The sequence below is a fragment of the Oryzias latipes genome, chromosome 22 (assembly GCF_002234675.1).
Source record: "Oryzias latipes chromosome 22, ASM223467v1".
NCBI lineage: Eukaryota > Metazoa > Chordata > Actinopteri > Beloniformes > Adrianichthyidae > Oryzias > Oryzias latipes.
In genome coordinates this window covers 27,210,167-27,234,755 of record NC_019880.2, presented here as the reverse complement: position 1 = coordinate 27,234,755, position 24,589 = coordinate 27,210,167, and the positions used below count along the sequence as shown (strand labels likewise).

Genomic DNA, 24,589 nt, shown 5'->3' with positions numbered 1-24,589 from the left:
ATCGAAAACTTGGAAAATTTAAAAACTGTAAAAACATGGACTATATTTGGAAAACCATTTTAAATCTATTAGTGATGCCAATCCTTTTAAGTTTGATTATTAATGTGCTCTGTATTTTTTTTATCCATCTTTCTTTACTTTTTCATTTCTTTTATTTGTTGCTTTCTTCCTTTGGCCTCCATGTTCAATTTTGTTTGTGTGATTCTATGTAACAAATGGCAACTTTGTTAATAAAGTTTTTTGGAAAAAATAAAGTTCAATCCCAATAGTCAAGAAAAACAAAGACAAACGCCGAGTTGAACCTTTTATTCTGAACTCAAGCCCTGCGACTCAACAGTTATGCAGTACTGAACTCCTCCAGCAGGTCTGTTAAACATGAGAAACTCCGTGACAACAAGCAGAAATAAGTTAAATAAATAATGAAGCTGGAGCCACGTTTGAAGATGTGGCCTTCAGGTGAAGCAGGAGCTCATGAAACCATCACCATTGTTTCAGGTTAATTGATACAAACGTGGAGCCTCAGATCTCTAAAGTAACATTTCATTCCATGAGTGTGACGTTCATTTCATACACAGAAGAGATGAGATGCTGACGCTGGTGTTTCACACCTCGCTCATCCAGTCCATGATGCCGTATGACGAGTCATAGGAAAAGGGCTCCCCTAAAAATCACAAAATATACTTAAATTAGTACAAATAATCAGTCTGGAGGCTTTTAGATTCCTAAACCAAACACGCCATCATGTTTGATTTGTGTTAAAACTGTGCATCAAGTTTTACACATGTCCTCTGTGAACTCAGAAGTTTTCTACAGTTGGATGTGAAGCAGGAAAAAAGCAGGTCTTATTGTTGCCGGGCAGATCTCATGTCACTGATCAGGATGGAGGGCAAACCCATCCTTTGATATGTGTCAGGAATGGAGAACACGGCTGCTCCAGCTTCCATCTGCTGCTGGAAAAACAGAAGCTGGGATGGAAACGGCAGCTGACGTCATCTCCAACCAAACTCAGCAGGGATGGAAGCAACATTTGGGTCCATTTCTCACTGAACACAACTCAAAGTCTCACTTCTCCCTTTACAAAATAAAACAAGAACTATAAAACCATAAACAAACTGTTGGATTTTTGGCATAAAGAAAATGGCCTTTTTACCAAATTTGAAATATTTCACAACTTTTGAAAAAGCTTCACATAACTGGCTTTGAAAATAATGTGTCTAAAGGGAGTAAATTAGTAGTATAGAGTGATGTCAGCAGTGATTTAAAGTTCATCTTAAAGTTTGTAGATCATCTCAAACACAAATGTGGAAATTGAACAAACCACGATTAAATCAGAGCTAATTAAAGGAATACTTTTCAAACCATTCAGTGGACTTCAAATCCTTCAAAGTACATCTATCATCCGCTGGCCTTCATTCTGGTTCCTGACCTTCAATTCATTTCTGTGGCATCGAGGCTCAAAAATCCATCCAAATCTTTTAGTTCCACTTGTGATACAAACTGTTGGTGAATGAGGGAAAAAGTTGGTTTACTTTAATGTTGTTGTTTTTTTACTTTACAGTACTAGTTGCTTTTTCTATATAGTAACTATTTAAAATGAAAAACCTGATGTTTTCTGCCGCACATTAGAGGAATCTGCAGCATCTGCAACAACTCAATTCTACCATGAATTCACTGGAATGTAAATTGAATCGACTCAAACCTCATAAAAATTCTATTTTTTCTAATTCAAACATCAGACTTTGCTCAGTTATGTTTCACACACAGAAATGTAACAAAACACTTGTTTTTGGTTACAATTTAAATAGATGTAAACTTTACTTTTCTTGGCTAGACCACATAGAAAAACTACCTGCAATATTGTTTTTTTCTAATTCTTTATTTGTGTATTTATTTCAAAAGGTTTACTTATTTTCTGAGGAGCGATGAACAGTTTTTGTTGAATACTTTTAAATTAAAGTACGTTTTTATATGGAAACTACGGTGGCCCAACAGCCCAAATTATGCAACGCAAAACATATAAAAGTTCACAACTAAAAAAGCAAGACAATTAATAAAAAATCCAACATTTTAGAAATCAAAATGAAATTTCAGAAACCAAAACCTAATTAAAAATAAAATGAACAGAAAAAAACAAATTCAGAAGGCTAAAGCAATTTCCAGATTTTGTTTCATGCTATAAAATGAAACAAAAGCAGCAACAAAAACAGTAGTATTATGGGATATCACTGATTGGATGATGAATACATTTCTTTGATCTTCTGGCCACGCCCACCACAGAAATTCAGATATAAAGATTTCTTTCCTACAGTTCAGCCAAACATGCGTCTGCTTTCCTTCTTTAAAACTCAAACATCCAATCAGTGACGTCCTATAATACTAACTTTCCAGGTTTCTCAACTTGTTCCATTTTTTTAAAAGTTCATTTTGATTTCTGAAAATTAGTTATGTTTTCCAAAATTAGTGTTTTTTAATGTTTTGGCTTCAGGAATCTAACGTCTTTTTTTTTTTAAATTTCTTAAATTTTTTACTATTCAAAGCGTCACTTTTAAAGAAATAACTGTCTCTGTTTATTTTCATCAGATTTTTCTGGGACTTCTTTTTACCACAAGTGCTCCTAATGACTGACAGAGACATGGATGCCTGTGTCTGTAGTTTTACTGAGACCTACTGGCCATCTCCTCAGGGCAGAAGCGCTGCGATGGCTGTGCCTGGCTCTTTGACTTCACCGTTTTCCTCTGGGGGGCAGCAACTCGAGGGGGGGTGACCTCCAAACTAGCAGCAGTCGTAAATGAGTGGGATTTTTCCAGCGTCTGCCTTGGCGAGCTTCTGGAGACAGACAGGGAGACGGCCCTGTGATGCAACCTGCCGCCATCGTTGCAGAGGCCACAGGAGGGCGGGGAGGCGGAGGGCCCCCGTGGAAAAGGCGAGCCTGGATCGCTGTACTGCCGCTGGGCACCACTGTGGTGATCAGACCGTGTTCGCTGCCACACAGAATGGGAAGACACAACAGCCATCACCTGGAGGGCAGAATCAGAGAGGCATCAAACACTTCTCAGGGGGGCTCCTGGACGCTTTCTTTGTGGCGTACCTCCTCACAGCAGCGCCGGCTGACAGCGGCTCGGTACTGGATGCGAGCCCACAGCACGTCTCGCTGCTGGAGGAAGCGGGGAAACTGTTTCCTCCAGCCTTTGCCCAGAGCCCAGGGAAAGATTTCATACTTGCTCTGCTCTTCATCCTCCTCCATGGTGTTTGCGAGATAACTGCAGAGGAACAGAAGCTCCGTTTAAACACTTCACTTCTGCCAGAAATGAACTAATGATCAAACAAAAAATGGATCATTTCCAACTGAACTTACAGTGCGATGAAAAAATTCCTTCTGTTGTATTCAGCAATAGTGAAGTGAGCTCGTTTGAAGTACACAAAGGTCATGGCTAAAAGGTACTGGAAGAAAGAAAACAAGTCCATTCAAATGTTTTTGCCTTTCAAGTCCCACTGGTCATTCTTGATCTATTGTAAACCTGTTCCCATTAATTATGAGTTTACCATTTTCAGCCAGCTCAGCTGCAGAAAACGACGTACATGGATGTATTTGTCTGCATCAGAATGGAGCGGAGCAGGAAGCTTGTGGCTCGCCCAGACTATTTCCTGTCACATCTACAATCTTTCAAACGGCATTTTTTCCTCTGCTCCTGACTCAGGATTTGACAATTTGGTTAAAACTTTTGTTTTTTTTAAAGTAGTTAAAGCGTCAACAGAAAACCTTTTTCTGTGAGTGACAACTGTGGAAAAATAAAACTCACTTGACAGTTTTCATATGAATGCAATTAAAAACTGATAATAATCAAAGAGGAGAAGTGAGCTCTCATTTGTAACTTCTGCTTAAAAATAATCTTACAGTATTAGCAGCACTATTAGGCACTTAAAAGCCGAATCTCTTTTTTTTTTTTTTTTTTTAAATCGAGCCTTTTGTGTGCACCGAGTTTCAAAACCTGTAAAAATGTTCTTGTGCCAATTTGGGAAGCGCCTGTTTGACCAGTTCTTGCTGACAGGAGTAGCGATCGCACAGATGAGCGCACTGTGCGTGTTTTGATGGACCCAGGTGGGTCACAAACAATGATTGTGGCGCATGGCACACCTGAATCCAAATTCATATCTGGAATCTTCCCCCATGGCAGTTTGTCCTAAAAGTGGTAGCCGTGCTCCAAGGAAACGATGTGTGTGGAGGTAAAGTTGTGCCACATCTAGAGGGTCCGGCAGAAACCCACTTCAGTGCGACCAAAACAAAGATTGGGACGGCATTTCAGAGCACAAGCTGTCCCCGTCGTGTCATTTTACACGGCCAGTCCCAAAAATACGCGGATGATTGGTCTGACAGCATCTGTTCGTTTAGGAGATGATCATGCTGAAATGGACGGTTTTCTCCCGCTCAGGCGACATTACAGTGGAGCCCTGATGTGTCTGACTTTGAGCGCTCCAGGAAGTCCATGCTCCCCACAGGCACATGGCCGCCTGCCGCGCTCTGCACAAAGATCCAGTCAAACTGTACACAAAGGTGTTTCTAGTATGTTTGCTGCATGCGAGTCTGTGCAAGTCACTCAGATTCAACCCTAAGGATGAGTGTTTGATCATACTCTGAGGTCCCTTCAGGCCTAAAAAGACTCATTCCCGGTGCCACGGCAGGAACAGCAGGATAGAGTGGTGGGAGCGATGGATGACAGACGGATGGCAGCTCCTCCATTTGTGAATGGACATATGGGCTAAAGTCTGAGCTGTAGCTGTTGTATGAGCTTCTACTAAACCTGCCATCATTGCTGAAGAGCCACTTGGCAGCAAACAGAGTCCAACAACGATGAGAGGGAACCTGGCAAGTTTGATTCCAAAATGTTGCGGTTATTTCATTCAGACACTTTAATAGGTTTGTTGGAAAAGATTGATAAAAAGAAATAATGTGAGTGGATTGTTAAAGATTGGAATAAAGTTCAACTAAACTCGTTTTGCCTCGTTTACCTTTTTTTGCACCTTATATTACAGCGCACCTTATGGTGCCGAAAACACAGCCATTTCAAGGGGCCTATACCATGCTATACTTAAGCCTTTTATAGTAAAAATATCCATGTATATATGATCAAAAATTACCTTTGGCAGACTGAAGAATGCATTATTTCTGTGAATTCTTTTCCAACCGGGACGTAAGACGACAGAGTCACCGGCTTTTGCTCCTTGTCATGACAACCTAGAGCCGCCCTCAGCAGCGTTTCTCCCACCAAAACAAAAATCTGAACTTTTGCAAAGATGATGTTCATATTGTGTTTATACAGTGGTGGACAAAATTGTTGGTACCCGTCAGTTAAAGAAAGAAAGTCCACAATGCTTACTGAAATGACTTAAAACGTTCAAAAGTAACAGTAAATTCAAATTTATTGAAAATGTAATAATCTAAATCAGCCTTTACTTTTGAGTTGTTGATTAACAGAATTATTTAAAAAAACAAACTAATGAAATTGGGCTGGATAAAAATGATGGTACCCATAACTTAATATTTTGTTGCACAACCTTTTGAGGCAGTAACTGCAATGAAACGGTTTCTGTATTTGTCGATGAGCCTTCTGCACCTGTCCACAGGTATTTTGGCCCACTCCTCATAAGCAAACTGCTCCAGTTGTCTCAGGTTTGACGGGTGTCTTCTCCAAATGTTTCAGCTCCTTCCACAAATGTTCAATGGGATTCAGATCTGGGCTCATAGAAGGCCACTTCAGAACAGTCCAACGCTTTTCTCTGAGCCATTCTTGGGGTTTTTGGCTGTGTGTTTTGGATCGATGTCCTGTTGGAAGACCCATGACCTGCGACTGAGACCAAGCTTTCTGACACTAGGCAGCACATTTCTACCCAGAATGCTTTGATCATCTGGAGATTTCATTTGACCTTCACAACTTCAAGACCCCCTGTTCCAGATGCAGCAAAGCAGCCCCAAAACAGAACTGAGCCTCCTCCATGTTTCACAGTAGGGACAGTGTTCTTTTGGTTGGATGCTTCATTTTTGAGTCTACCAACATAGAGCTGATGTGCCTCACCAAAAGCTCCAGTTTGGTCTCATCTGTCCAAAGGACATTTTCCCAGAAGCTTTGTGGCTTGTCAACATGCATTTGTGCAAATTCCAGTCTGGCTTTTTTAGGATTTCCTTTCAACAGTGGTGTCCTCCTTGGTCGTCTCCCATGAAGTCCACTCTGGCTCAAACAACCACGAATGGTGCGATCTGACACTGATGTACCTTGATCTAGGAGTTCACCTTTAATGTCTTTGGAGGTTGTTCTGGGCTCTTTGGATACAGTTCCAACTATCCGTCTCCTCCATTTGTCATCAATTTTCCTCTTCCTGCCACGTCCAGAGAGGTTGGCTACTGTCCCGTGGGTCTTAAACTTCTGAATAATATGTGCCACTGTGGTTACAGGAACTTCAAGCTGCTTAGAAATGGTTTTAAAGCCTTTACCTTCATGATGTTTGTCTATAATTGTGTTTCTAACGTCCTGGGACAATTCTCTCCTTGGCTTTCTGTTGTCCATCTTCAGTGTGGTTCACACCTTTAACCAAACAGCAACGTGACTATTTGACTCCCTTTAAATAGGCACACTGACTCATTATGGGTTTGAAAACAGCTGTGATGTCAATTAAAGGACATACCTGAGTTCATCATGACCCCCTGGACAATTAGTTCTCAGTCTTTTATGGAGGTACCATCATTTTTGTCCAGCCCTATTTCATTAGTTTTTTTTCTTTTTTAAATACTTCTGTTGATCAACAACTCAAAAGTAAAGGCTGATTTAGATTGTTTAGTTTTCAATAAATTTTAATTATTGTTACTGTTGTTACTTTTGAATGTTTCAAGTCATTTCAGTGAGCATTGTGGACTTTTATATTTAACTGAGGGGTACCAACAATTTTGTCCACCACGTAAAAAGTCTGTGTGTGAGTTAGCCTGGGGTGTGTGTGGGGGGGGGGGGGGGGGGGGGGGGGGGTGCTGGCAGCGTAGACTCTTTAAAATACTGCTTTGGGATTGTTCATATAGAATTACAAGCTCAAAACATTGATCTTGCATGGCACAGGCCCTTTAAAGAGGCAGAAAATGCCCTAGAAGGCCAGACTCAGGACATCTATGGATTACATAAAACCTGTGACAAACATTTGGAGGCCATCTTACCTTGTCTGTCATTTTAAAGCAGGAATCCATCCTCAAGAAGTCGTGTATCAGTTTATCATCTAAAATCAAGTTTCAAAATTAACCATGGAACCCTGGATTTGTGAGAGACATTAAAGTCCGGTAATTCACCCAGAAGTCGGAAGTACGACGACATTTCCTGGCGCTGGATGACAGCTGCTGGAAGCATCGTCACATAGCAAATGTCTCGGCTTGGATCAATCTTCCAGGAGAATCCCTCAGCGTCTGGACCAAAGGCACTGTTTTGGCAGAGGTGTCTTCTGATTTGACGAACATTTTTCCGTTTCACTCGCAGAGACGCAGAAGGGGGAGTCTTCATCTTCTAGTGCATATGTGATCTGGACCACCAAAAATTGCTGGTTGGAAATGGCAGACAGGTTAACACATTAATTTAGTGTATCATTGACTACATTTATTTATCTGAGCATTTGCTGAAGATTTGTTTGAATTTTTGCAAGAATTTTTGATGGAATTTGTAAGAATTTTTATCCCATTAATCACCAAAAAGCTCAAATTTAATGGATTTACATTCGTTTAAGCTTATCTTTGGGTGAATTACATTTACATTATTCTTTCAAACCTTAAAGAACTCATTTCAATGCATCAAAAACTACTGAAGTTCAAAATAAAAGTAAATCTAGAGTATATTTAAAGTGAGAACCTATTGGCATACTGTGAATGCAAACAACAATAATATGATGATAATGACAGACAGACATTAAGACACAAACATGAAATGTGTCCAAACAGCAGCAGTCTGAGTTTAGTGCACATTTCCAGAGGGGACTTTAAAATCAGTCATTGGAAAAATTATTTATCTGCATAAGTTCCGTAATGATACGTAATAAAAAAAATTATACCCGCAAATTAGCACATTCATTCATATGTCAATCATGAATCAATGGAGGAGGTTTCGGCTACAGTAGCTAAGCTAGCTAGAAGGAGAAATCTAAAACATTGACCGAGTTCCCGTTCAGCCTTCAAACACGTGACTCCTGCTCGAACCTGCGAGACCGTCGGATAATATTCAATCTTGTGAAACGAGCCTGCTTCCAAGTTTGAGTGGTAAAAGTGACACTTACACTTACGTGGACCCGTCACAGTCGAGTTAGCAGCGCGAAGAGATCTTTCACCGCGCGACTGCTGGAGCAGAACTGAGCAGAACGCGCATGCGCACTCAATGCCTCGGTATTTCCCGCCGGTCCCTTCTCCTTTGCGGAAGCGAAAACCCAAAGCTAAAGACGGCATTAATATAATAAATGTACATTTTAAGAAATCATCCTTTATTTATGAAATTCGAACATTCAATTTTTTTTATTTTGGCTGCTAATATATGAACGGGGATTGGTATAGAAATGAATTTCACATATTTTTACACTTTCTATCATTTTCAGATTTAAAAAAGGACAAATGATGAATACGAAGGAATTTATATTTGGAAAAATATTTTATTTAGGATTAAAGTTCTGTTTATGACTTTACGATGACAGCTGACAGTTATTTAAAGTAAATACAAGGAAGAGTCTGTTTTTATGTTTAATGCTCTTTTTTTTTCTTCTTGTTTTGTTTACCCTGTTTCTTTGAAATTTTTAAAATATTATTTCAGGTTTTTTTTTTAAAGTTAATCAAAATTACGCTACACAAACCCTCTGTTTAAGCCTTACACAGCCTTGCTGTTTGTTTGTTTGTTTTTTTACTTAAAGTCCCCCATGACAATTTTTTTTAAAATAAAGATGTTTGCAGTGGTCTTTTAATTATGATGTTTATGTTTTTAACCAGGCCCCCGGTTCAAGTCCCGGATGGGGGACCTAAAACAGAACATCAATAGGGGACCTTTCTGTGTGGAGTTGGCATGTTCTCCCCCTGTATGCGTGGGTTTTTCTCCGGGGACTCCAACTTCCTCCTATTGTCCAAAAACGTGCTTCATAGGTTAAATGGTTACTCTAAATTGTCCATAGTTGTGAGTGCGCATGGGTGTGTGACTGTGGCCTTGCGACAGACTGTCGGCCCGATTCAGGGTGTACCCTGCCTTCGCCCATAAGTGGCCGGGATAGGCTCCAGCAGCCCAGTGACCTGGAAAGGGACAAAACGGAAGAAGATGAATTAATGAATAAACAAATGAATGAATAAATAAGTGAATGAATGAAAATTTTTAACCAAAATCCCTTTTAATTTTCTCCTTTTAAATTGCTGTCAATCAAAGAGACACTATATTTAAATTAATGAGATTTTGTGATGTCACAACAGCACATGCGCATTGTGATTTGCCCCGTCCAGCGTTCACATCAGCTCAGGTGCAGGAGGAGAGAAGATGACCCGATGGGGAGTCAGCCTGCTCGGACCTCAAAAACTTTATGATATTTTTCTTATTTTCATCCAGGCAATGAAAAAAAGGTCCCTCGATTGTATTGTTGTTGTTTTTTACCCTCTCTGTTTGTTGTGGGACAACAAGCCTTCCAACTCGGTCAGAGAGAGAACACAAATGCGGAGAACATGTCAACAAATGGGATTTTAACTTTGAGTTTAATTTTAAATACGTGCAGCCAACAACACAATCCATCCTTGAATGCACATTTGCCATTGTGACATCACAACAGCTCATTAATTCAAACCTGGGGGTTATTCCAGAAAGCAGGTTATGCTAGCTCCCACAGTAAATTTGAGGCTAAGGAAGTTGATAACCTCAGCTTTCAGTTCCAGAAATGGAGGTTTGTTCCAGGATATGCTTAGTTCCCCTGCAACTCATGCTCTGAACATAACCTGGTCTGGAGCAGGTTTAGTTGAAGGTTAGTTTGTTTTCAGAGAGGTGAAGCAGCATGGCGTGTCCATTTGAAGATGATTTAGTTGATGAAGAAGCTCAGATAATACTTTTTCCACCATGAGAGGGTGATAAGACCACATATGGATGTTGGAAAGAGAAACTTTTTTACTTTGATCTAACTTAATTATTTGCTTCAGTTAAGATAAATCATTTTTTTGTTAAGTCAGCTTAAAAATAACACGTACAGTAGTTTTCAGACAATTTTCTACTTTCAGTCAAATTAATTCAATTAAGTAGTTGTAACTTTGGTGCTGCTGTTAGATCGGCACCGCAAGGGAATGTGGGATACCATTACCTTTGCCTGTCTGGACGGATTTGGGTTTAAGTGTGGGTTTTTGACCAAATGTGTTTAGTTGTTTTACTGTGTTTTACCGTGTTATTATGTCCTACTTTGCTTACGTCTCTGCACCATGAGTGAGAGGGAGGGAGAGAATGATGATTTTATAAAGCACCCCTACCATTTCTTGCTGTAATGACAATGATGGGAAATTTTATAATGAATTTATGCACCACGTGCATTTTTTTCTTGTTCTTTTTCTTGTTATACAAATGAGGATATCTGCCGGCTCATACTTACACATATGAGAGTTCAAGAAATATAATTTATTAAGATCGAAAAAATATGAATTGAATTGGAGTAATATGACATTTAGTTAGATAAATATGTAAATTTATGTTGTATAAACAATTATTGAGTTTTATAGACGTAAAAAATTAGGTTGATTAAATTTAACTCAATTCTTTGTTACCAATAGAAGTAATTAATTTAAGTTGGCAAAATTGGATAAGTTATATATATATATTCGTCACAAGGAAAATGGAAATAAGATCAGAAACTCGTGCGTTTACTTTGTCTGTTCTTCTACTACAAGAAACTCTTTCTTTTGCTGATGATGCAGCCGTGTTACTTTTTTGATGGACGTCTTCATACGCCGTCATTAAAAACTCAGACTCCGTCTCACTGAAGTATAGCGCTTTCTTTTTTTTTCTCCACACGTTTCCATGGTGACTCCGGAAATCGGGGATCTATTGAGAATGTCTTTATGTACTTGCTGTGCACGTGCATTAACCCAGGGTTTCCAAGTCGAGCGTAATTATGCTAACTCATATCCGGTCTTTTGGAACCGACATACCCAGAGTAAACAAGTTAAGGCGGATTTCAGCCAGAGTTCAGGCTTAAAGTCAGGCTAGTTTAAACATGCTTCCTGGAATACCCAACAAGTGTCTTTGCGACTTTTTGTTTGACAGCGATTGAAAAGGAGAAATACTTAGAAATGATAAAATGAAATGATTTTTTTATGACATTTGTTCTCTTTCATAAGAAAAATGACGCATATACATGTCAAAACCTCAAAAAACATTATCTATGAAGGGGGACTTTAACATGTTTTTTTCTCTGTTTTTTCTCCAAAACATTTCAAAACAAGCGTTTGAAAATTATTTCTAAAAAGTCAATTGCCTATTACTTTTGTTCTTAGCTTGTAGTGTTTTAAAAAGTTCAAAGTGACTCTAAATTGCGATGTCACTGCGTCACAATTTTCATTTAAAGAGCAATTATTTTGCTATTTGTTTATGTATGTCAAGTCATATCATCATCACAATAAAGGCCCGTTCACACCGGGACGAATTTCGCCGGCGATTTTCGCCGACGTTTAACGCCTCGTGACTAAACAAAGGGCACCAATGAGAGTGTGCACACCGACGTGAAAAAACGCCACGCGTCAAAGCGTCAAAAAAAAAAAACGCCTCGGGTTCGTTTTTTTTTTTCGACGCGTCGCGTCGAAATCTATTCGACCAATGAGAATGGCGCTTTTGCACACGTGTCTGGAGCTTCTGAAGTTACAGTAAAACACAACTTGGGGGCGCTCAAACACAAAACTGCCTTTCTGAGCACACATACCAGCGAAGAAGATAGACGCCAAGTAGCGTCTACACAGCCGCGAAGAAATAATGACGGACATTCTAAAACATCCCCGAACGAAGCACCAGTTGGAGCTACTGGTGCTTGAAATATTCATGTTTTCTTTGTATTATTCTGACAAGCGCGTAAATACTTGCTCTCTTCTTCTGAGCGAAGAGCGACTTTAAGAAGCGTAAAGTTGCGCAGCGCCACCTTGTGTACAGGAGTATTTCTGTTTACATTAAGCGCCATCTAATGTCAGGGAAGGAAATTGCATGTTCGCTCGGCTCATCGTCAGCGAAAATCGCCTGGGTGTGAACACAAAAAACGTGGCGAAAAACGCTGGCGAATAACGCCTGGCGAATATTCGTCCCGGTGTGTACGGGCCTTAATGATCATTAATATTGCAAATCGCGAGTTTTCCTCATATATTGCAGCCCTTAAAAAATGATTTTTTTGTGTGAAATATATATAATCATATATGGACATAGTTTATTCTAAAAGGCTTAAGACGCCCTTTAAAGTTATAGTAAATGTGGACTCATCTTTCCAGTCTTAATATTGTTCAGCTAATAAGCTGTTCAGGTGTTGATTGATTTTTTTCCCTTCCTACTATGCATTTTATTATGTTTTTTTGGGGGGATTTGTGAGAAAGATTTGTCATTACTTTTTTAATCTGGCTGTTGATCAAAGAGGTTGAAGTTATTTTAAAACTTGCCTTCTTGCTCCAGTGACTGGTGCCAGAAATACAGCTCATGGGATCAGTCATCAGTGAATCACCAAAATAACCACAGGTTACAACAATTTCTGTCAGTGTACCTACTATATATGACAAATGAAACAGTAGTTTTATGCTTTTTTGTCTAAAACTGCAGTGATTTGAACTGCTTTGATCTAATAGAACAAAACCATAGTGCATGTTTTCTGTTTTTCTTTTTTTGCTACAGAAAACAAAAACAATACAATATTCAGTAACTATGTTTTTCCTTTTTTTCTTCTTACAGCCAAAAAGTAAGATAGTATCTTTGAGCTATAAAAAGCCTATGGCCAGCCCTCATTACTCAAATCAGCTTATCTTCTTACAAGTAGGTGAGTTTTATTTGCTTTAGCATGACATACGCGCAGGCTCAGAGGTTCCCTGAAAGCCAAACTAATCCTCTCAGCTGCTTGTCCTTTGTGAGGTACAGAAGGATGTTTTGCACAGGAAGCTACTGGGAAATTGTTTAAAAATGACCATCATCTATGGATTTTTTATTGTTTATCTATAACTGGAGGAAACCGTTGGACCTTTAAAATGGATTTATATTTGTTTTGTTTGACGTGCTTTCCAGTGGATAAGGATTTTCTCAAACTCAACAGCCATCTGGAAATAACGGATACAGCAGGTGCATGAGGATCTGGGTTGCTTTCGTTTACTCTCATAACTCTCCATTCTGCTGCACTGGTGTTCAATAACACCAGTTGGAATTGTTTTTTTTCTAGCAAAAGGGGCAAACATGGGTTGTGCGCCATCAAAAGGGAACAATTTTGGCAATTTGACTGTAATGAGAAAGGGGAGAATGCTACCACCGGTACCTCAAGAGGCCCCAGCAGATCTCCAATTTGAAGATAAAGACACACATAATTCAACTGGATCAAAAAATAAGAATATAAAAGAGAGAAAAGGCGCCGGGGGTTTCCAGGTATCTCAGATAGAGGCACAAATGACTCCCCAAAGAAAGATACAAGGAGCTGAACTGGAAAATGCAGATTCTGTGAACATGAATAAGTCTGAAAGTCAAACAATGGAAAAAAACACAGCTTCATTAAAAAGGGAGAAACATACTGAAAAGGAGGATTTAGCAGACAAAAAGTCTGGCAAAAAAACAAAGAAAAATGCCAAATGTGCAAAAGCTCCAAAAAGAAAAGATAAAGACAAAGACAAAATGTATGCAAATCAAAAAGTTGACTTTCCAGAACCTTTAGTAAAAGCTCACCAAGCCGCTTATGCCTTTTTGAATCCAAGCATACAGAAATATGACATTGTTCTTGGACTTCTGGAACAAGCCACCCAGACTCAAGTTTCCATTCAGCCAATGGTGGCCTTCATGGCTTTACGCTATGAGGAAATAATTCAGGGACTTGAAGAGATTGCAGATGAAGGAGAAAAAGTCTTTAAAGAATATGGAGAGCAACTTGCTTGGCCAACACAAATGAAAAACCTCTCATCCTCCTCTCTTTTAAAGTCTGGCTCTGTAAGCTCACAACCCCCACCAGACCTGCTGCAGCAGCTGCTCCAGTACACCACACAGAGAATGAGAAACGTGTGTCAGACTGTCAGTGGACTTGGAGACTCTGCTTTGGAAGAGGCAGTAGAGTACTTTACTTCAGTGTCAGACCTTCTAGAAGAGAAACTGAAAATCAAGCGAGCAGCGGAGGCTAGATTAATGCAAGTCTTAACTCGTATTGAAATGGCTTCCCTGCGCAAGCCTGGGCCAGAAGATTCTGCTCTGTTCAGTGAGGACAGCGGAATTGGTGCAGAGAATGAGTCCTTGGCTGGTTCTGAAAAACGGCATAGACGAGGGAGCTGTGGGTCCACTGGAACAAATCAATCTACTGTCAGTTCTATTGAGTATACTGTGAGCACCGTAGGACTGCCAAGGCAAAAACGATGTAATCAAATTAGTCCAAGTCTTTCCCTTGCCTCACTTAACTCGGTTGGTTCGGCATGTACTTTAATGCCCAATGGCCAAGAATATTCATTGCTTGGATCAATCTCCCTTGATGATGGGGAGGAGGATGAAAATGAAGAGGTGGACAGAGGAGTGGAAGATGTTAAAGTAGCATTTAGAATGAAGTCCAATTCTTCCCCTGTCCGGGGGGAAAACCATCCAAGCCGCTTACCCGCAAAGCGCATAGAAAACCCCCAAAATGTAGACATGACGCTTAAAATGAAAAATGCCATAAGTGGAAGGATACAGTTTGTTTCAAAACAAAACACTACTGCCAAAGAAAAAGTAGCGCGCAACCCTAAAGCAAGTGGCCATGAGTGGACAGATGAGGTACAATCTCCAAAAAGGCCGCAGACAGCAGCTCTTGTTCGGAGAGCTGTTGTGAAAAAGAGGAGTACAACCAGAGAACAACGTTCTCGCTCAGCGGAATCCCTTAGGAGCAAAGGAGAAGATCCCACATTGCTAGAATTAGAGAGAACTCAAAAGAATCTGAGCCAGAGATTACAAAAGATGAGTAAAACTAAGGTGGAAGGGAACTCAAAGATTGGGCTATGCAAACAAACTCAAGGAAACTCACCGGCTCAATCTCCAGCAATAAATCGCAAGCTTCCTTCAGTAGGTAAGGACTGTGTTTCTCAGAAATGTAACCAAAAAGCAAGCCCCCCAAACTGTCAGACCAAAAAGGAAAAGCTAGTTAAAACAGAAGTAGAAAAACAAACGAAAGATGAGAAAGCTCCCAGGGTTCCCTATAAAGCCACCCCACCACCTAGCCCTCCATCATCACCACGGACATCAGGCTTCCACAGAGGAAGAAACTCGGTTAAAAAACTGATTGACACATTCAGCCAAGGATTAGAAGAAGGTGAAGGTCCTAAAAGTCTTGGGCCTCTAAAAAGTATACAGAGGTGTGGCGTTCCAGTCTTGCCAGGTTTAGGGAATGTTGAAGCTGTACTCAGTTCTGGGTTAACCAGCTGTAGGCCTGATCCTATTGCATCAGTGAAAACTGATGATTTAGATGTAAATAATCTTCCTCCACCTCCACTGGAAGTATTACTGGATAATTCTTTTGAAAATGCCCAGAGCGGATCAGCAGCAGGAGGAGACTGTGCTTCAAAGGTAGGGAAGTCACCTGTGTTAAAAAGGGCGGCAGTATCACAAAGACTAAGAGCCTCAGTTCAGTCGGTGACAGTGCTACCAAGCAAGGGAGGCTTGCCGCAATTATCCAATGTAATTTCTCCTGATAAAGTGAATCGACAAGACTGTTCTGCTTCATTGAAGATCAATCAACCAGATGTACAGTCAGGGGATGATCAGCAGACGGAAACTAACTGCTTGCACCAGAAGGAAGCAAAGATAATACCTGTACAGCAACCTTTAAATACAAATTCGGAGAGATTGCCGACAAATTCTGCAACAATGTCCAACAGTTTAGAAGAATCATCAGACACACAGCATCTGAGCAAACTTTCAGAGTCTGGACCAAACACGGATGCATCTACAGTGCCTGTCTTTTCAGAAAATACCAACCAACCATTCACCCTCCCAACTGGCTCCAAGGGAAGAATGTTACCTTCCACTCCTTCCACACCAAGCAGTTTACCAAGAAGATTTCAGAGCAACAGCACTTTTAAAAGGCAACCAACACCGCCCTCACCAGCAAGCCCCACGTCTGACAGAACTTTTTCTACTCCATCATCTGCCCAGAGAAGGCTTCCCACCCCACCAACCTTGAAACAAAATGCACTGAACTCTGTTACAACCCCATCACACAGTTTTAAGGCCCCATCTCCACCAGCATCTCCAAGAGTGCAAAGACTGTCAAGGGAGAATAGTAGTGAAGACTTGTCCAGTTTTCGGACATTCAGTAATGCGCGTTCCGTCTTCTGTCCCGTCTCTCCGTCCCTTTTTGAGGCTCAGCCTTGTTCAGTTCCCAAGCCGCCTCAAGCGTGGGCTTCAACCAGAGTCTCTTTCCTGTCAAATAAATGGGGTGGTCGGGGCAGGTTCCCTGTGTGTGTCCAAGGACCTCGACCCTTTGTCCGACGCACCCAGTCAGATCGAAGACCAAGTCTAAGTGTGCCTCAGCGACCTGAAAGCAAATCTGCAGCTGAGACATTTGGAAGCGAGCCATCTATATGTTCAAAAGGGTGAGATTTTTAACGTATATTTTATATGTATTATGTATTTAAACAAGTGGTTAATAAATGTTAATAGATAAGTGACTAAAAGTATGTAAGCACTCAACAAAAAAAAAAAAAAGGAAAACAGGTGCTTTTCCTTCTAATTTACACTAGGATTTTTGTGACTAGCACTTAAACAAACAAAAAAAATCCAGCCCGACCCGACACAGGCCCACGGGCATTAAAGCCAACCCGGTCCGAACCCAACCAATTAACTTGATTTGCAGGCCCGAGCCCTAAGCAAACCTGAAATTTCAATTTATCCCATATGGAGCCCGTGTCCTGACATTAAGATATTAAAATATATCTTGTTCCCACAGATTAATATCTTGTTCCCACAGATTATTATCTCGTTCGCACGAAATACTATTCCGTTCCCACAAGATACTTTTGCGTTCCCTCAAAATACTATTCCGTTCCCTCGAAATAATTAACTCGTGCGAACGCAATAATTATTTCGTTCGAACGCAATAATTAATCCGTTTCGAACGCAATAATTATTCACCTCATAAGTCATTCACGCGGATATGCTCCCTGTACGCCGGCAAAAGCCGCTTTCAGCGGTAACTTCTGTGTCTCTGTGACCCACATTCGTTCAAAAAAGGAACATGAAAAACAAAAATGATCACTTTATTACTGTCTCAATGAATATAAGAAAAATATCAAAAGATTTATGATAACTAGGCTGCTTTGTCACACGCTAGCTCCTGCTAGGCTACTAATAGCTCCGCCGCAGAGCTCTCTGATGTAGGCATTTGGGCAACTGGCTGGTCGGTTGACAGACAGACAGCTGATATTGTAGTTTAGGGTCTAATAGGAATAATAATATTCATGACTTGTATTTTATTAACTTTAGCAGTCAGTCGCTTTACATTCGAAGGCTATTAGGCTACATGCTAACTAACTAGCCGATCATTTATCCTGTTATTAATTTACGTCATAGATTTACAGCAGATACCTTCACATTTCTGTCTGTCTGAGTCTTCCTGGCTGTACCTTTCAGTTCGTGCGGTAACCGTTCTGACATACAGGATTAATAAAGAGCTGTTTGACAACCGCCCACCTAAGGAGCTTCTTTGCAGCCATTAAAATATGTTTATTAAATAAGTCAGCAAGAGAGAAGCCCGGCCCGACCCGACCCGAATGTAATGATTGTCATTTAGTGACCGACCCGACCCATTCTGACTTGGGCTCGGGCTTAAGATCTTACCTCTAAAACAGACACGGATCATGTCTATGACACGGACATATTCTGGCTTTTCAACTTTAATTGCAGGTCATCTTATAGTTTTCATGAGCAGATAAGGTTGTGCCCAGGCTGTTTGTAGTTTTTTGCTTTTGGAGTTATTAAAAAAATGAGCTAAAAAAAGACTGAAAAAATTAGCATGAAAAAACATAAATAATTAGCATAAAAAAGACAAAGAATTAGTAGGAAAATCAGACTTTTTTATTATTGAATACACTTCCATCTAAAAGAATTGTAAAAATGTAACAGTTTTTATGTACACATAACAGTTCAAGATAAACTCAAAATATCAGGATGACCAAACAGGGTAGGTTACATTGTTATATAAGGAAACGTGCTAATTCTCTTTTTAAATAGTTTAACTTTTTCAAACCGTTTTTTTTTCTTTTTTTAAAATATACTGTGTGCCTTAAAGTTCATTCCAAAAAGTCTTTGATTTAATCCAATACATCTGTCTTCTTTCTGTCTCACAGGTTAGAGGACGAGTCAACCACTGACAGTGAGTTGTGGGGTAGCCAATCAGACCTCAGAGCAACTCCTCGCTCTGCGTCACATCCAGACCTGTGTGTTGTTGGACATGCCTTACACAGGGACTGAAGAGGGTCAGTGGGATTACAGATTACAAGGCCTTACTGAGGATTTAAATTGGCACTGTTTACTCCTTAGTTAAGAGAGCATAAGATAATTCCATCCTCTCTATTGTGGTAGTGCACCGTCACAAACCTGATGAATCATTTTCCATTTCAAGTTTTTAGGTTAACTTTGGTAAATGAAATCAATGTTTGCATCTAAGACATGGGCACTTAGTTATGAATTTGCTCTTGAGTTGATGTTTACAATATGCAATTATCTTGTGATAATGTCTGTTACTGAAAAGTGGATTCCTATGCAAATCTGTGTCACAATGCAGATGTACAAAAAAGTACTGGCAGCTAAGGACATAAAGAAAAAGGTGTGTTCAAAGTGTTCTTTGTTATTGAAAAATATAGGTGGAGTTATTCCAACAAATACCTTACATACCAGCCATATCCAAACAGTGACAGAAAAAAACTTTGCTGTTTTTGAAAATTCTTCTAAATATTTCTGTGAATTTTTTTTCCATTTAGATTTTTTTTAATGTTTTACTTTTGTGTTGTGATTTCAGCAAGATAATACATATTTAAAAGAACACTGTATGTTTTTTATGTAGTTGTAACTATAGCATTAAGTTTTATTAAGTTTTACAAATTAATGAATAAAAATGTATCAAAATAAATTACCGTTTCCATCCATTTACCATTTTTAGTATGATTATTTTACAATTCTTTTTACAGGAAAAAGACTGTCATCCATATCGAAGCAGAAAAAAATGAGATGTCCCTTTTTCCAGAAAATGTATCTCATATCCAAAAGTCATGGAACAGAAATTAAGCTTTGAATGCAAATGCGGGGTCAACCTTTTCACAACTAAATCTTTCAATTTACAAAGCATACCTTTTTTTTGGCTTGTTTTGTCTTTATGATATACAATACGAAGCTTGAATGAGATTGATTGAAAGTTTTACTTGGGTTTGATGCCAAAGTTGTTTGTGGTTTGTGAAAACTCATTGAAGGGACATCTTCCTGCTTTTTTTCATAGCAATCCATCTTAGTCTGGGTTCTGTGAGGAAAAATAAAGTTTGAAACAATTCAGTAAAGGTTTGAATTATTCTTCTAAACAGATGAACAAAAACACATTTTCTGATTTGTAAAACTTGCTTTTAAATTTATGAAAACTCAATGAATTGACTTCTGAGATAATACAAAGCTAAATTGGACAGGCCCCTGTTAAAAAACTATAGCACCATTGCTTTCTTGTAACTGAAGCAATCTAAATATTGTTACAACTGTAATCATCTTTTAGTAATGTGTGGTCTCATTTGTATGAAAATAAAGATTTTTGTATTGAAATAATGGTGATGTTGTATAATGGTGATGTCCTTTAACTAAATCTAAAGCCATTATTTATTTGTCTTTAACACAGAGGAATATTCTGGTTGCTAAAGTTACTTGACAGGGGCCTGTCTAATTCAACTTTGCTTTAAGAAAATTCTTAATGTCAAAGTTTTGATTTTCAGGGTGTGTTTAAAGTGTCCAAAAGTGTCTTTTCTATACACAATTAGTATACACAATTGGTATGAGACTTAAGGAAGGTCGAGGGTTGTGTCCAAATTCCTTTGCTACTCATGAGTATATGGACGTTTGCCATTTTTATGAGCTGTCCGAATCTACAATTCCAAAATCCATGAGATTTCCCATCAGTCTGTAAAATACCCCTGTGCACTGTGCACACGAGATTGGTTTATATCGACCACAATGCATTGTTACTTGAACAATTTTTTTTATAATTCATCCAAGTTTTCATCAACATAAAGTTGATTCATAAGTAGTGTTTGTAAAATGTTCATATTTATTAGGTTTTTACTTTGGCAAATGGGTGACATCACATTTGGTATTTTAAAAAAAATGTAGTATGTGTCCAAATTGCGTTAAATTTTAGGGCACTTCATAGGGAATTTGACAAAGCCAAAATAATATTCTTTTGGCATTTATTAGCCAGGGGGGCTTTTATTTTGGAAAATATGGCACAATTAATTCAGTTCCCATTAGTTATAACTATGGCTGCATAATAAATCATAAATTTATCGTTATCGCGATATCAAGATGTGCAATTCACATATCGCAAAAGTCTGGGGAAATTGCAATAAATGGCAACCTTAAATGTGCCAAAACAATTTTATGACAGTTTGAAGCATTTAACGAATCAACTAAATCCCTTTATGCGTTTGACCAATCGGATGGACTCCTTTTTATGTTAGATGTTTGCCTCCTATGTAGACCAGGGTCATTTGGAGTGTAAGTCATGCTGACTCTTATTCAAATTAAACTGTTGCAGCGAAATGGTAATGATGTATTTAGTTGTTTTGCTATTTTTCATGTATCAAAAGTTAAATTGTCATCGCTAAGTTGATCAATAATATCGCAAATCGCAAGTTTTTCCTCATATCGTGCAGCCCAAGGTGTAACCATTGACTGTATATGAGAACTGGACAAAGCAATCCTACCCTCATCACATTCCAAATAGGAAGTACTCGCTGGTTCCAAGAAGCCAAAATCCCATAAACTTCTATTGAGAAATAAACAGCTACTACTCAGCCATTCTATTTGTCAGAATAACCATTCCTGATCTGATACTTTTTTCTTAACATCTTCTTGCTAATAATAATTTATTTTTCATGATATTTTATCACAAGTTATTTAAATTATAAACTGACCAATCAGATGCCTCAGTAAAAGCATGTGCTGAGAGGAAACCTGAGAGGAAACAAATTTGCTCTCATAACTGACCCATCCTCCAAGAGAGTAGTTATCTCCAGTCACTGCATGGGTCAGGAAGCATCTGGTTGAACCTCACAGTAACTCTCATGCTGTGCATTCCCCTATAGCTTTTACAGCCTGTGGATTCAAACCCACAATCTCCCAGTCTCAGGTCAGACACTCTGCCATTCTATCTTCAACATTTGATGAGCTTATCCCAGCAGGGAAAGGGTAATTTGGTAATTAGAGCAAAGTTGGACTACCGCACAATTGATTCAATTAGGTTAATTTAAAATGAAAACGTGTTATAAATGTCTTTATTTTTTGCAAACATAAGTACCTAAAAGACCTTCAGGGACTAATTATCAACTTGTATTTTTGCTGTTCTTTCTATTCAACATTAACATGCTGCATTGCATATCCTCTCATCATAAATTGGTAAGGAAGGCAAGCTTCTGTAAGGTTTCACTTAATTGTTTCTCCAAACAAGTCCCCTGTGTCTGAGTGTGGCCTTCGGCTGAGTCTCTTTCATGACACATTCTCCTTTTGAAACCACTTTTGTGTTTTGCTGTCTGTACGCTTCGGGGCACAGTTGGTCTGGAGGTCCTTCACTCGAGTGGATTTGATCTGAAGTCTTCTTCAAGCACTTCTTGTGTTTGCCTGCAGCTGCCTCCAAACAGGTTCAAACTAAGCATCAACCAAGTATCACTGTTTTTCTTTTTGTGTGAAGCCAAAAAAAAGGAATTTAACTGATTGAATTCAATTTCCCCCAAAACAAGAAAACTTAGAAAGCTCTTGATTTTTAGCTTAAGTCTTTATTTACAGATTTACCAGTAAAATAAAAGGGAAACCCTCCTCTGACCTCTGGGATCAACAAGGCGTTAACACCAAGAGAAGTGCCGCTCACTGGATATTTTCTCCTTTTTGGACCATTCTCTGCACACCCAGAAACATGATTAATGCTAAAGTTTTAAAACAGAACACAAATAAAAGAGAATGAGAAATTGCTTGATCTGTTCTATTAAAAAAAACACATTCATTCTACAAATAAATTCAATTGTTTTCAACTATTACAGAACACACATAAACAAATTGTCAGACTTTCTTCTGGTAGTTTAGACTGTTGCTGCTGTGCAGATCTTACCTTCATTGTTTTTGCTGGAGAATCCTCGTTTATTTCAGTCTGAGATTGAGCATGTTAGTTACGGGCCAAGTTGGCCGGTACATTTAAAATAATTCTACCGGCTAAACGTATTTTTTTACCAGCCAAAATATAACACTATCTTACACAGAGATAACTTTTACCATCTAAATTTTTCAAGAAAATAAAATTGCATAAAAGTAATGTATAAGTGGTATGAACACGTCTTTATAGATTACATTCGATATTGAATCATAACAAAAACAATGTTTATAATTATTGTTATTATATATTATGCTCTTACGAGGGAAGGGGGTGGGAGGATTCATCTGATAGGTCACAGTTTTTGGTGTAACACCAGCTCTGTAGTGCAAAGACGCTGCTAAAACACAGTGGATTAAATACTTTTTCATTAAGGTCTGAGGAATTCCTTTTGTTTTATGTCCGTGTTTACATTTAGGTGACAGACGAAACAGCTCGTTAGCATAGCATCATTAGCATTGTGCCATTAGTGTCTAAAAACAGTGCTGTCTCCATATCGACACTTTTCATTAATCTGTCTGTTGCTGATGGAAGTGAAGCAGCTTTATCCTCCAGTTCGGACTGGATCCTGTTAAAAATGTTCCAATGTTTCATCAGCTTAAAGTCAACACTACACACCGGGGTGAAGCGTGTCTCGCATGCTTTTGTTTATTTCGCCTAAAGACAGTACAGGAGGAGAGAACAAAATATGTTCACCAAAAGGAGAGCTAATAAACATGACTATCTTTAGGCAAACATTTACTCGCCATGTGGTGACTAACCCTGTAACATTTACGTGTCAAAGAAGAGAAAATGCTCGCAACTGGCAAGTGTTAACTTCGGACTCTTCAAAATAAAAGTCTATCGTGATAGACTGATTCTTCTTTCGAGAAAAAGTTATATCACGATACATTTAATTATTGTTTTATCGCCCAGTACTAGTTGATTGTGAAAATCCCGGTAGATCAGCAGTTTCTGAAACACTCAGAGCAGCCCGTCTGTCACCAACAACCGTGGTCTGGGTGTCCCTTCAAACTCACTTCATTCCCCTTTCTGATTGTCGGCCTGAACAGCAGCCAGTCGTTTGGATCAGGTTTACATGCCTAAATGCATCGAGTTGTCGGCATGTGATTGGTTGATTAGAAATCTGCATTAATGAGCAGTTGGACAGGCGTGGCTAATAAAGTGGCCTGTGAGTATATAAATTCAACATGAATAACCCTAGAATTGGGTTGGATTAATTATCCGTGTTTTTAGAGCGTATATTAAAAGAAAAAAAGAAACAAGCATTCGATTTTTTATAATTACCAGTAAGAAAAAAAGTGCAGAATATCTTTTAATATGTGTTTCCACATCCTGTAAAGTGAATCTTGAAGGGCTGCGTTCATTAAGACAGCTTGCAGTGACGCCTATATTCCACCAGAGGAGCATCTTGCCACATGAACCCTTCTCCTTCAGAGCCCTGCAGTGGAGAACTCCTTTGAATTCATAAACCTTGATAAAATGCAAAAATAAAAAGGCTCTGCAGTCTTTCTATTTGCCATGGATAATGATATATCAGTGAATTCTCTAATGTTTTAAGTTGTGCACAGAATGGGATTTGTGGGATCTGAAGCCAAATGCTCCTTGTTCCAGATAGGAGAATGACTCAACATGATAAATCTGATACACCCAAGTCTTCTCCTGCCATGAATACAAATGTGTGAACCACACACTCAATACGTCTTTTCATAATGAAAAGATGAAAACTTAGTTTTAGCTTGAAGATCGACACAGTTCAGCTTGTAATCTATAAATGTTGTGTTGCTAATGTGAAAATCGTGCTTTTTAAAATAAATATGAAAACACTAAACGCACTATTATCACATTGCATTTTAACAGCCTTATACCATTTTTCCCCCCAAATTAAATTTAATGACACTATATGCAATTGCCCTTTTCACATTCCTGTCACTGTTTTTATTCTAAAGGCCCGTACACACCGCGACGAATATTCGCCAGCGTTTTTCGCCACGTTTTTTGT

General features: G+C 39.0%; 2 protein-coding genes across 4 annotated transcripts; one reads left to right on the top strand and one right to left on the bottom strand.

Annotated features, from left to right (window-relative positions):
* Positions 1–291: 291 nt before the first annotated feature.
* On the bottom strand, positions 292–8,423 carry spdya (speedy/RINGO cell cycle regulator family member A). Of its 3 annotated transcripts, none has more exons than XM_011490774.2 (7): positions 8,296–8,423; positions 7,325–7,569; positions 7,196–7,254; positions 3,356–3,441; positions 3,089–3,260; positions 2,669–2,981; positions 292–661 (listed from the first exon to the last, which is right to left on the bottom strand). In XM_011490774.2, the coding sequence occupies exons 2-7, from the start codon at positions 7,530–7,532 to the stop codon at positions 603–605; spliced, it is 897 nt and encodes a 298-aa protein (XP_011489076.1). In that variant the 5' UTR covers positions 7,533–7,569; positions 8,296–8,423; the 3' UTR covers positions 292–602. The 3 variants fall into 3 exon arrangements, with proteins under 3 accessions (XP_011489076.1, XP_020569029.1, NP_001265817.1); XM_020713370.2 differs by having other exon boundaries at positions 2,669–3,017; positions 8,302–8,422; NM_001278888.1 differs by having other exon boundaries at positions 338–661; positions 2,669–3,017; positions 8,296–8,395.
* Positions 8,424–12,607: 4,184 nt separating this feature from the next.
* Positions 12,608–19,323, top strand: c22h2orf71 (chromosome 22 C2orf71 homolog). Its single transcript, XM_011490802.3, has 2 exons — positions 12,608–16,789; positions 18,542–19,323. The coding sequence occupies exons 1-2, from the start codon at positions 13,431–13,433 to the stop codon at positions 18,663–18,665; spliced, it is 3,483 nt and encodes a 1,160-aa protein (XP_011489104.1). The 5' UTR covers positions 12,608–13,430; the 3' UTR covers positions 18,666–19,323.
* The last annotated feature ends 5,266 nt before the right edge of the window (positions 19,324–24,589 follow it).

Excerpts from the sequence above, each read along its gene's own strand:
- spdya (XM_020713370.2), bottom strand. The coding sequence starts at position 7,532 with ATGAAGACTCCCCCTTCTGCGTCTCTGCGAGTGAAACGGAAAAATGTT. Across the intron at positions 7,255-7,324 it reads GTCGTACTTCCGACTTCTGG|ATGATAAACTGATACACGAC; the intron begins GTGAATTACCGG and ends ACTTGATTTTAG. Across the intron at positions 3,018-3,088 it reads GCCGGCGCTGCTGTGAGGAG|GTGATGGCTGTTGTGTCTTC; the intron begins GTACGCCACAAA and ends TCTGCCCTCCAG.
- c22h2orf71 (XM_011490802.3), top strand. The coding sequence starts at position 13,431 with ATGGGTTGTGCGCCATCAAAAGGGAACAATTTTGGCAATTTGACTGTA. Across the intron at positions 16,790-18,541 it reads CCATCTATATGTTCAAAAGG|GTTAGAGGACGAGTCAACCA; the intron begins GTGAGATTTTTA and ends TCTGTCTCACAG.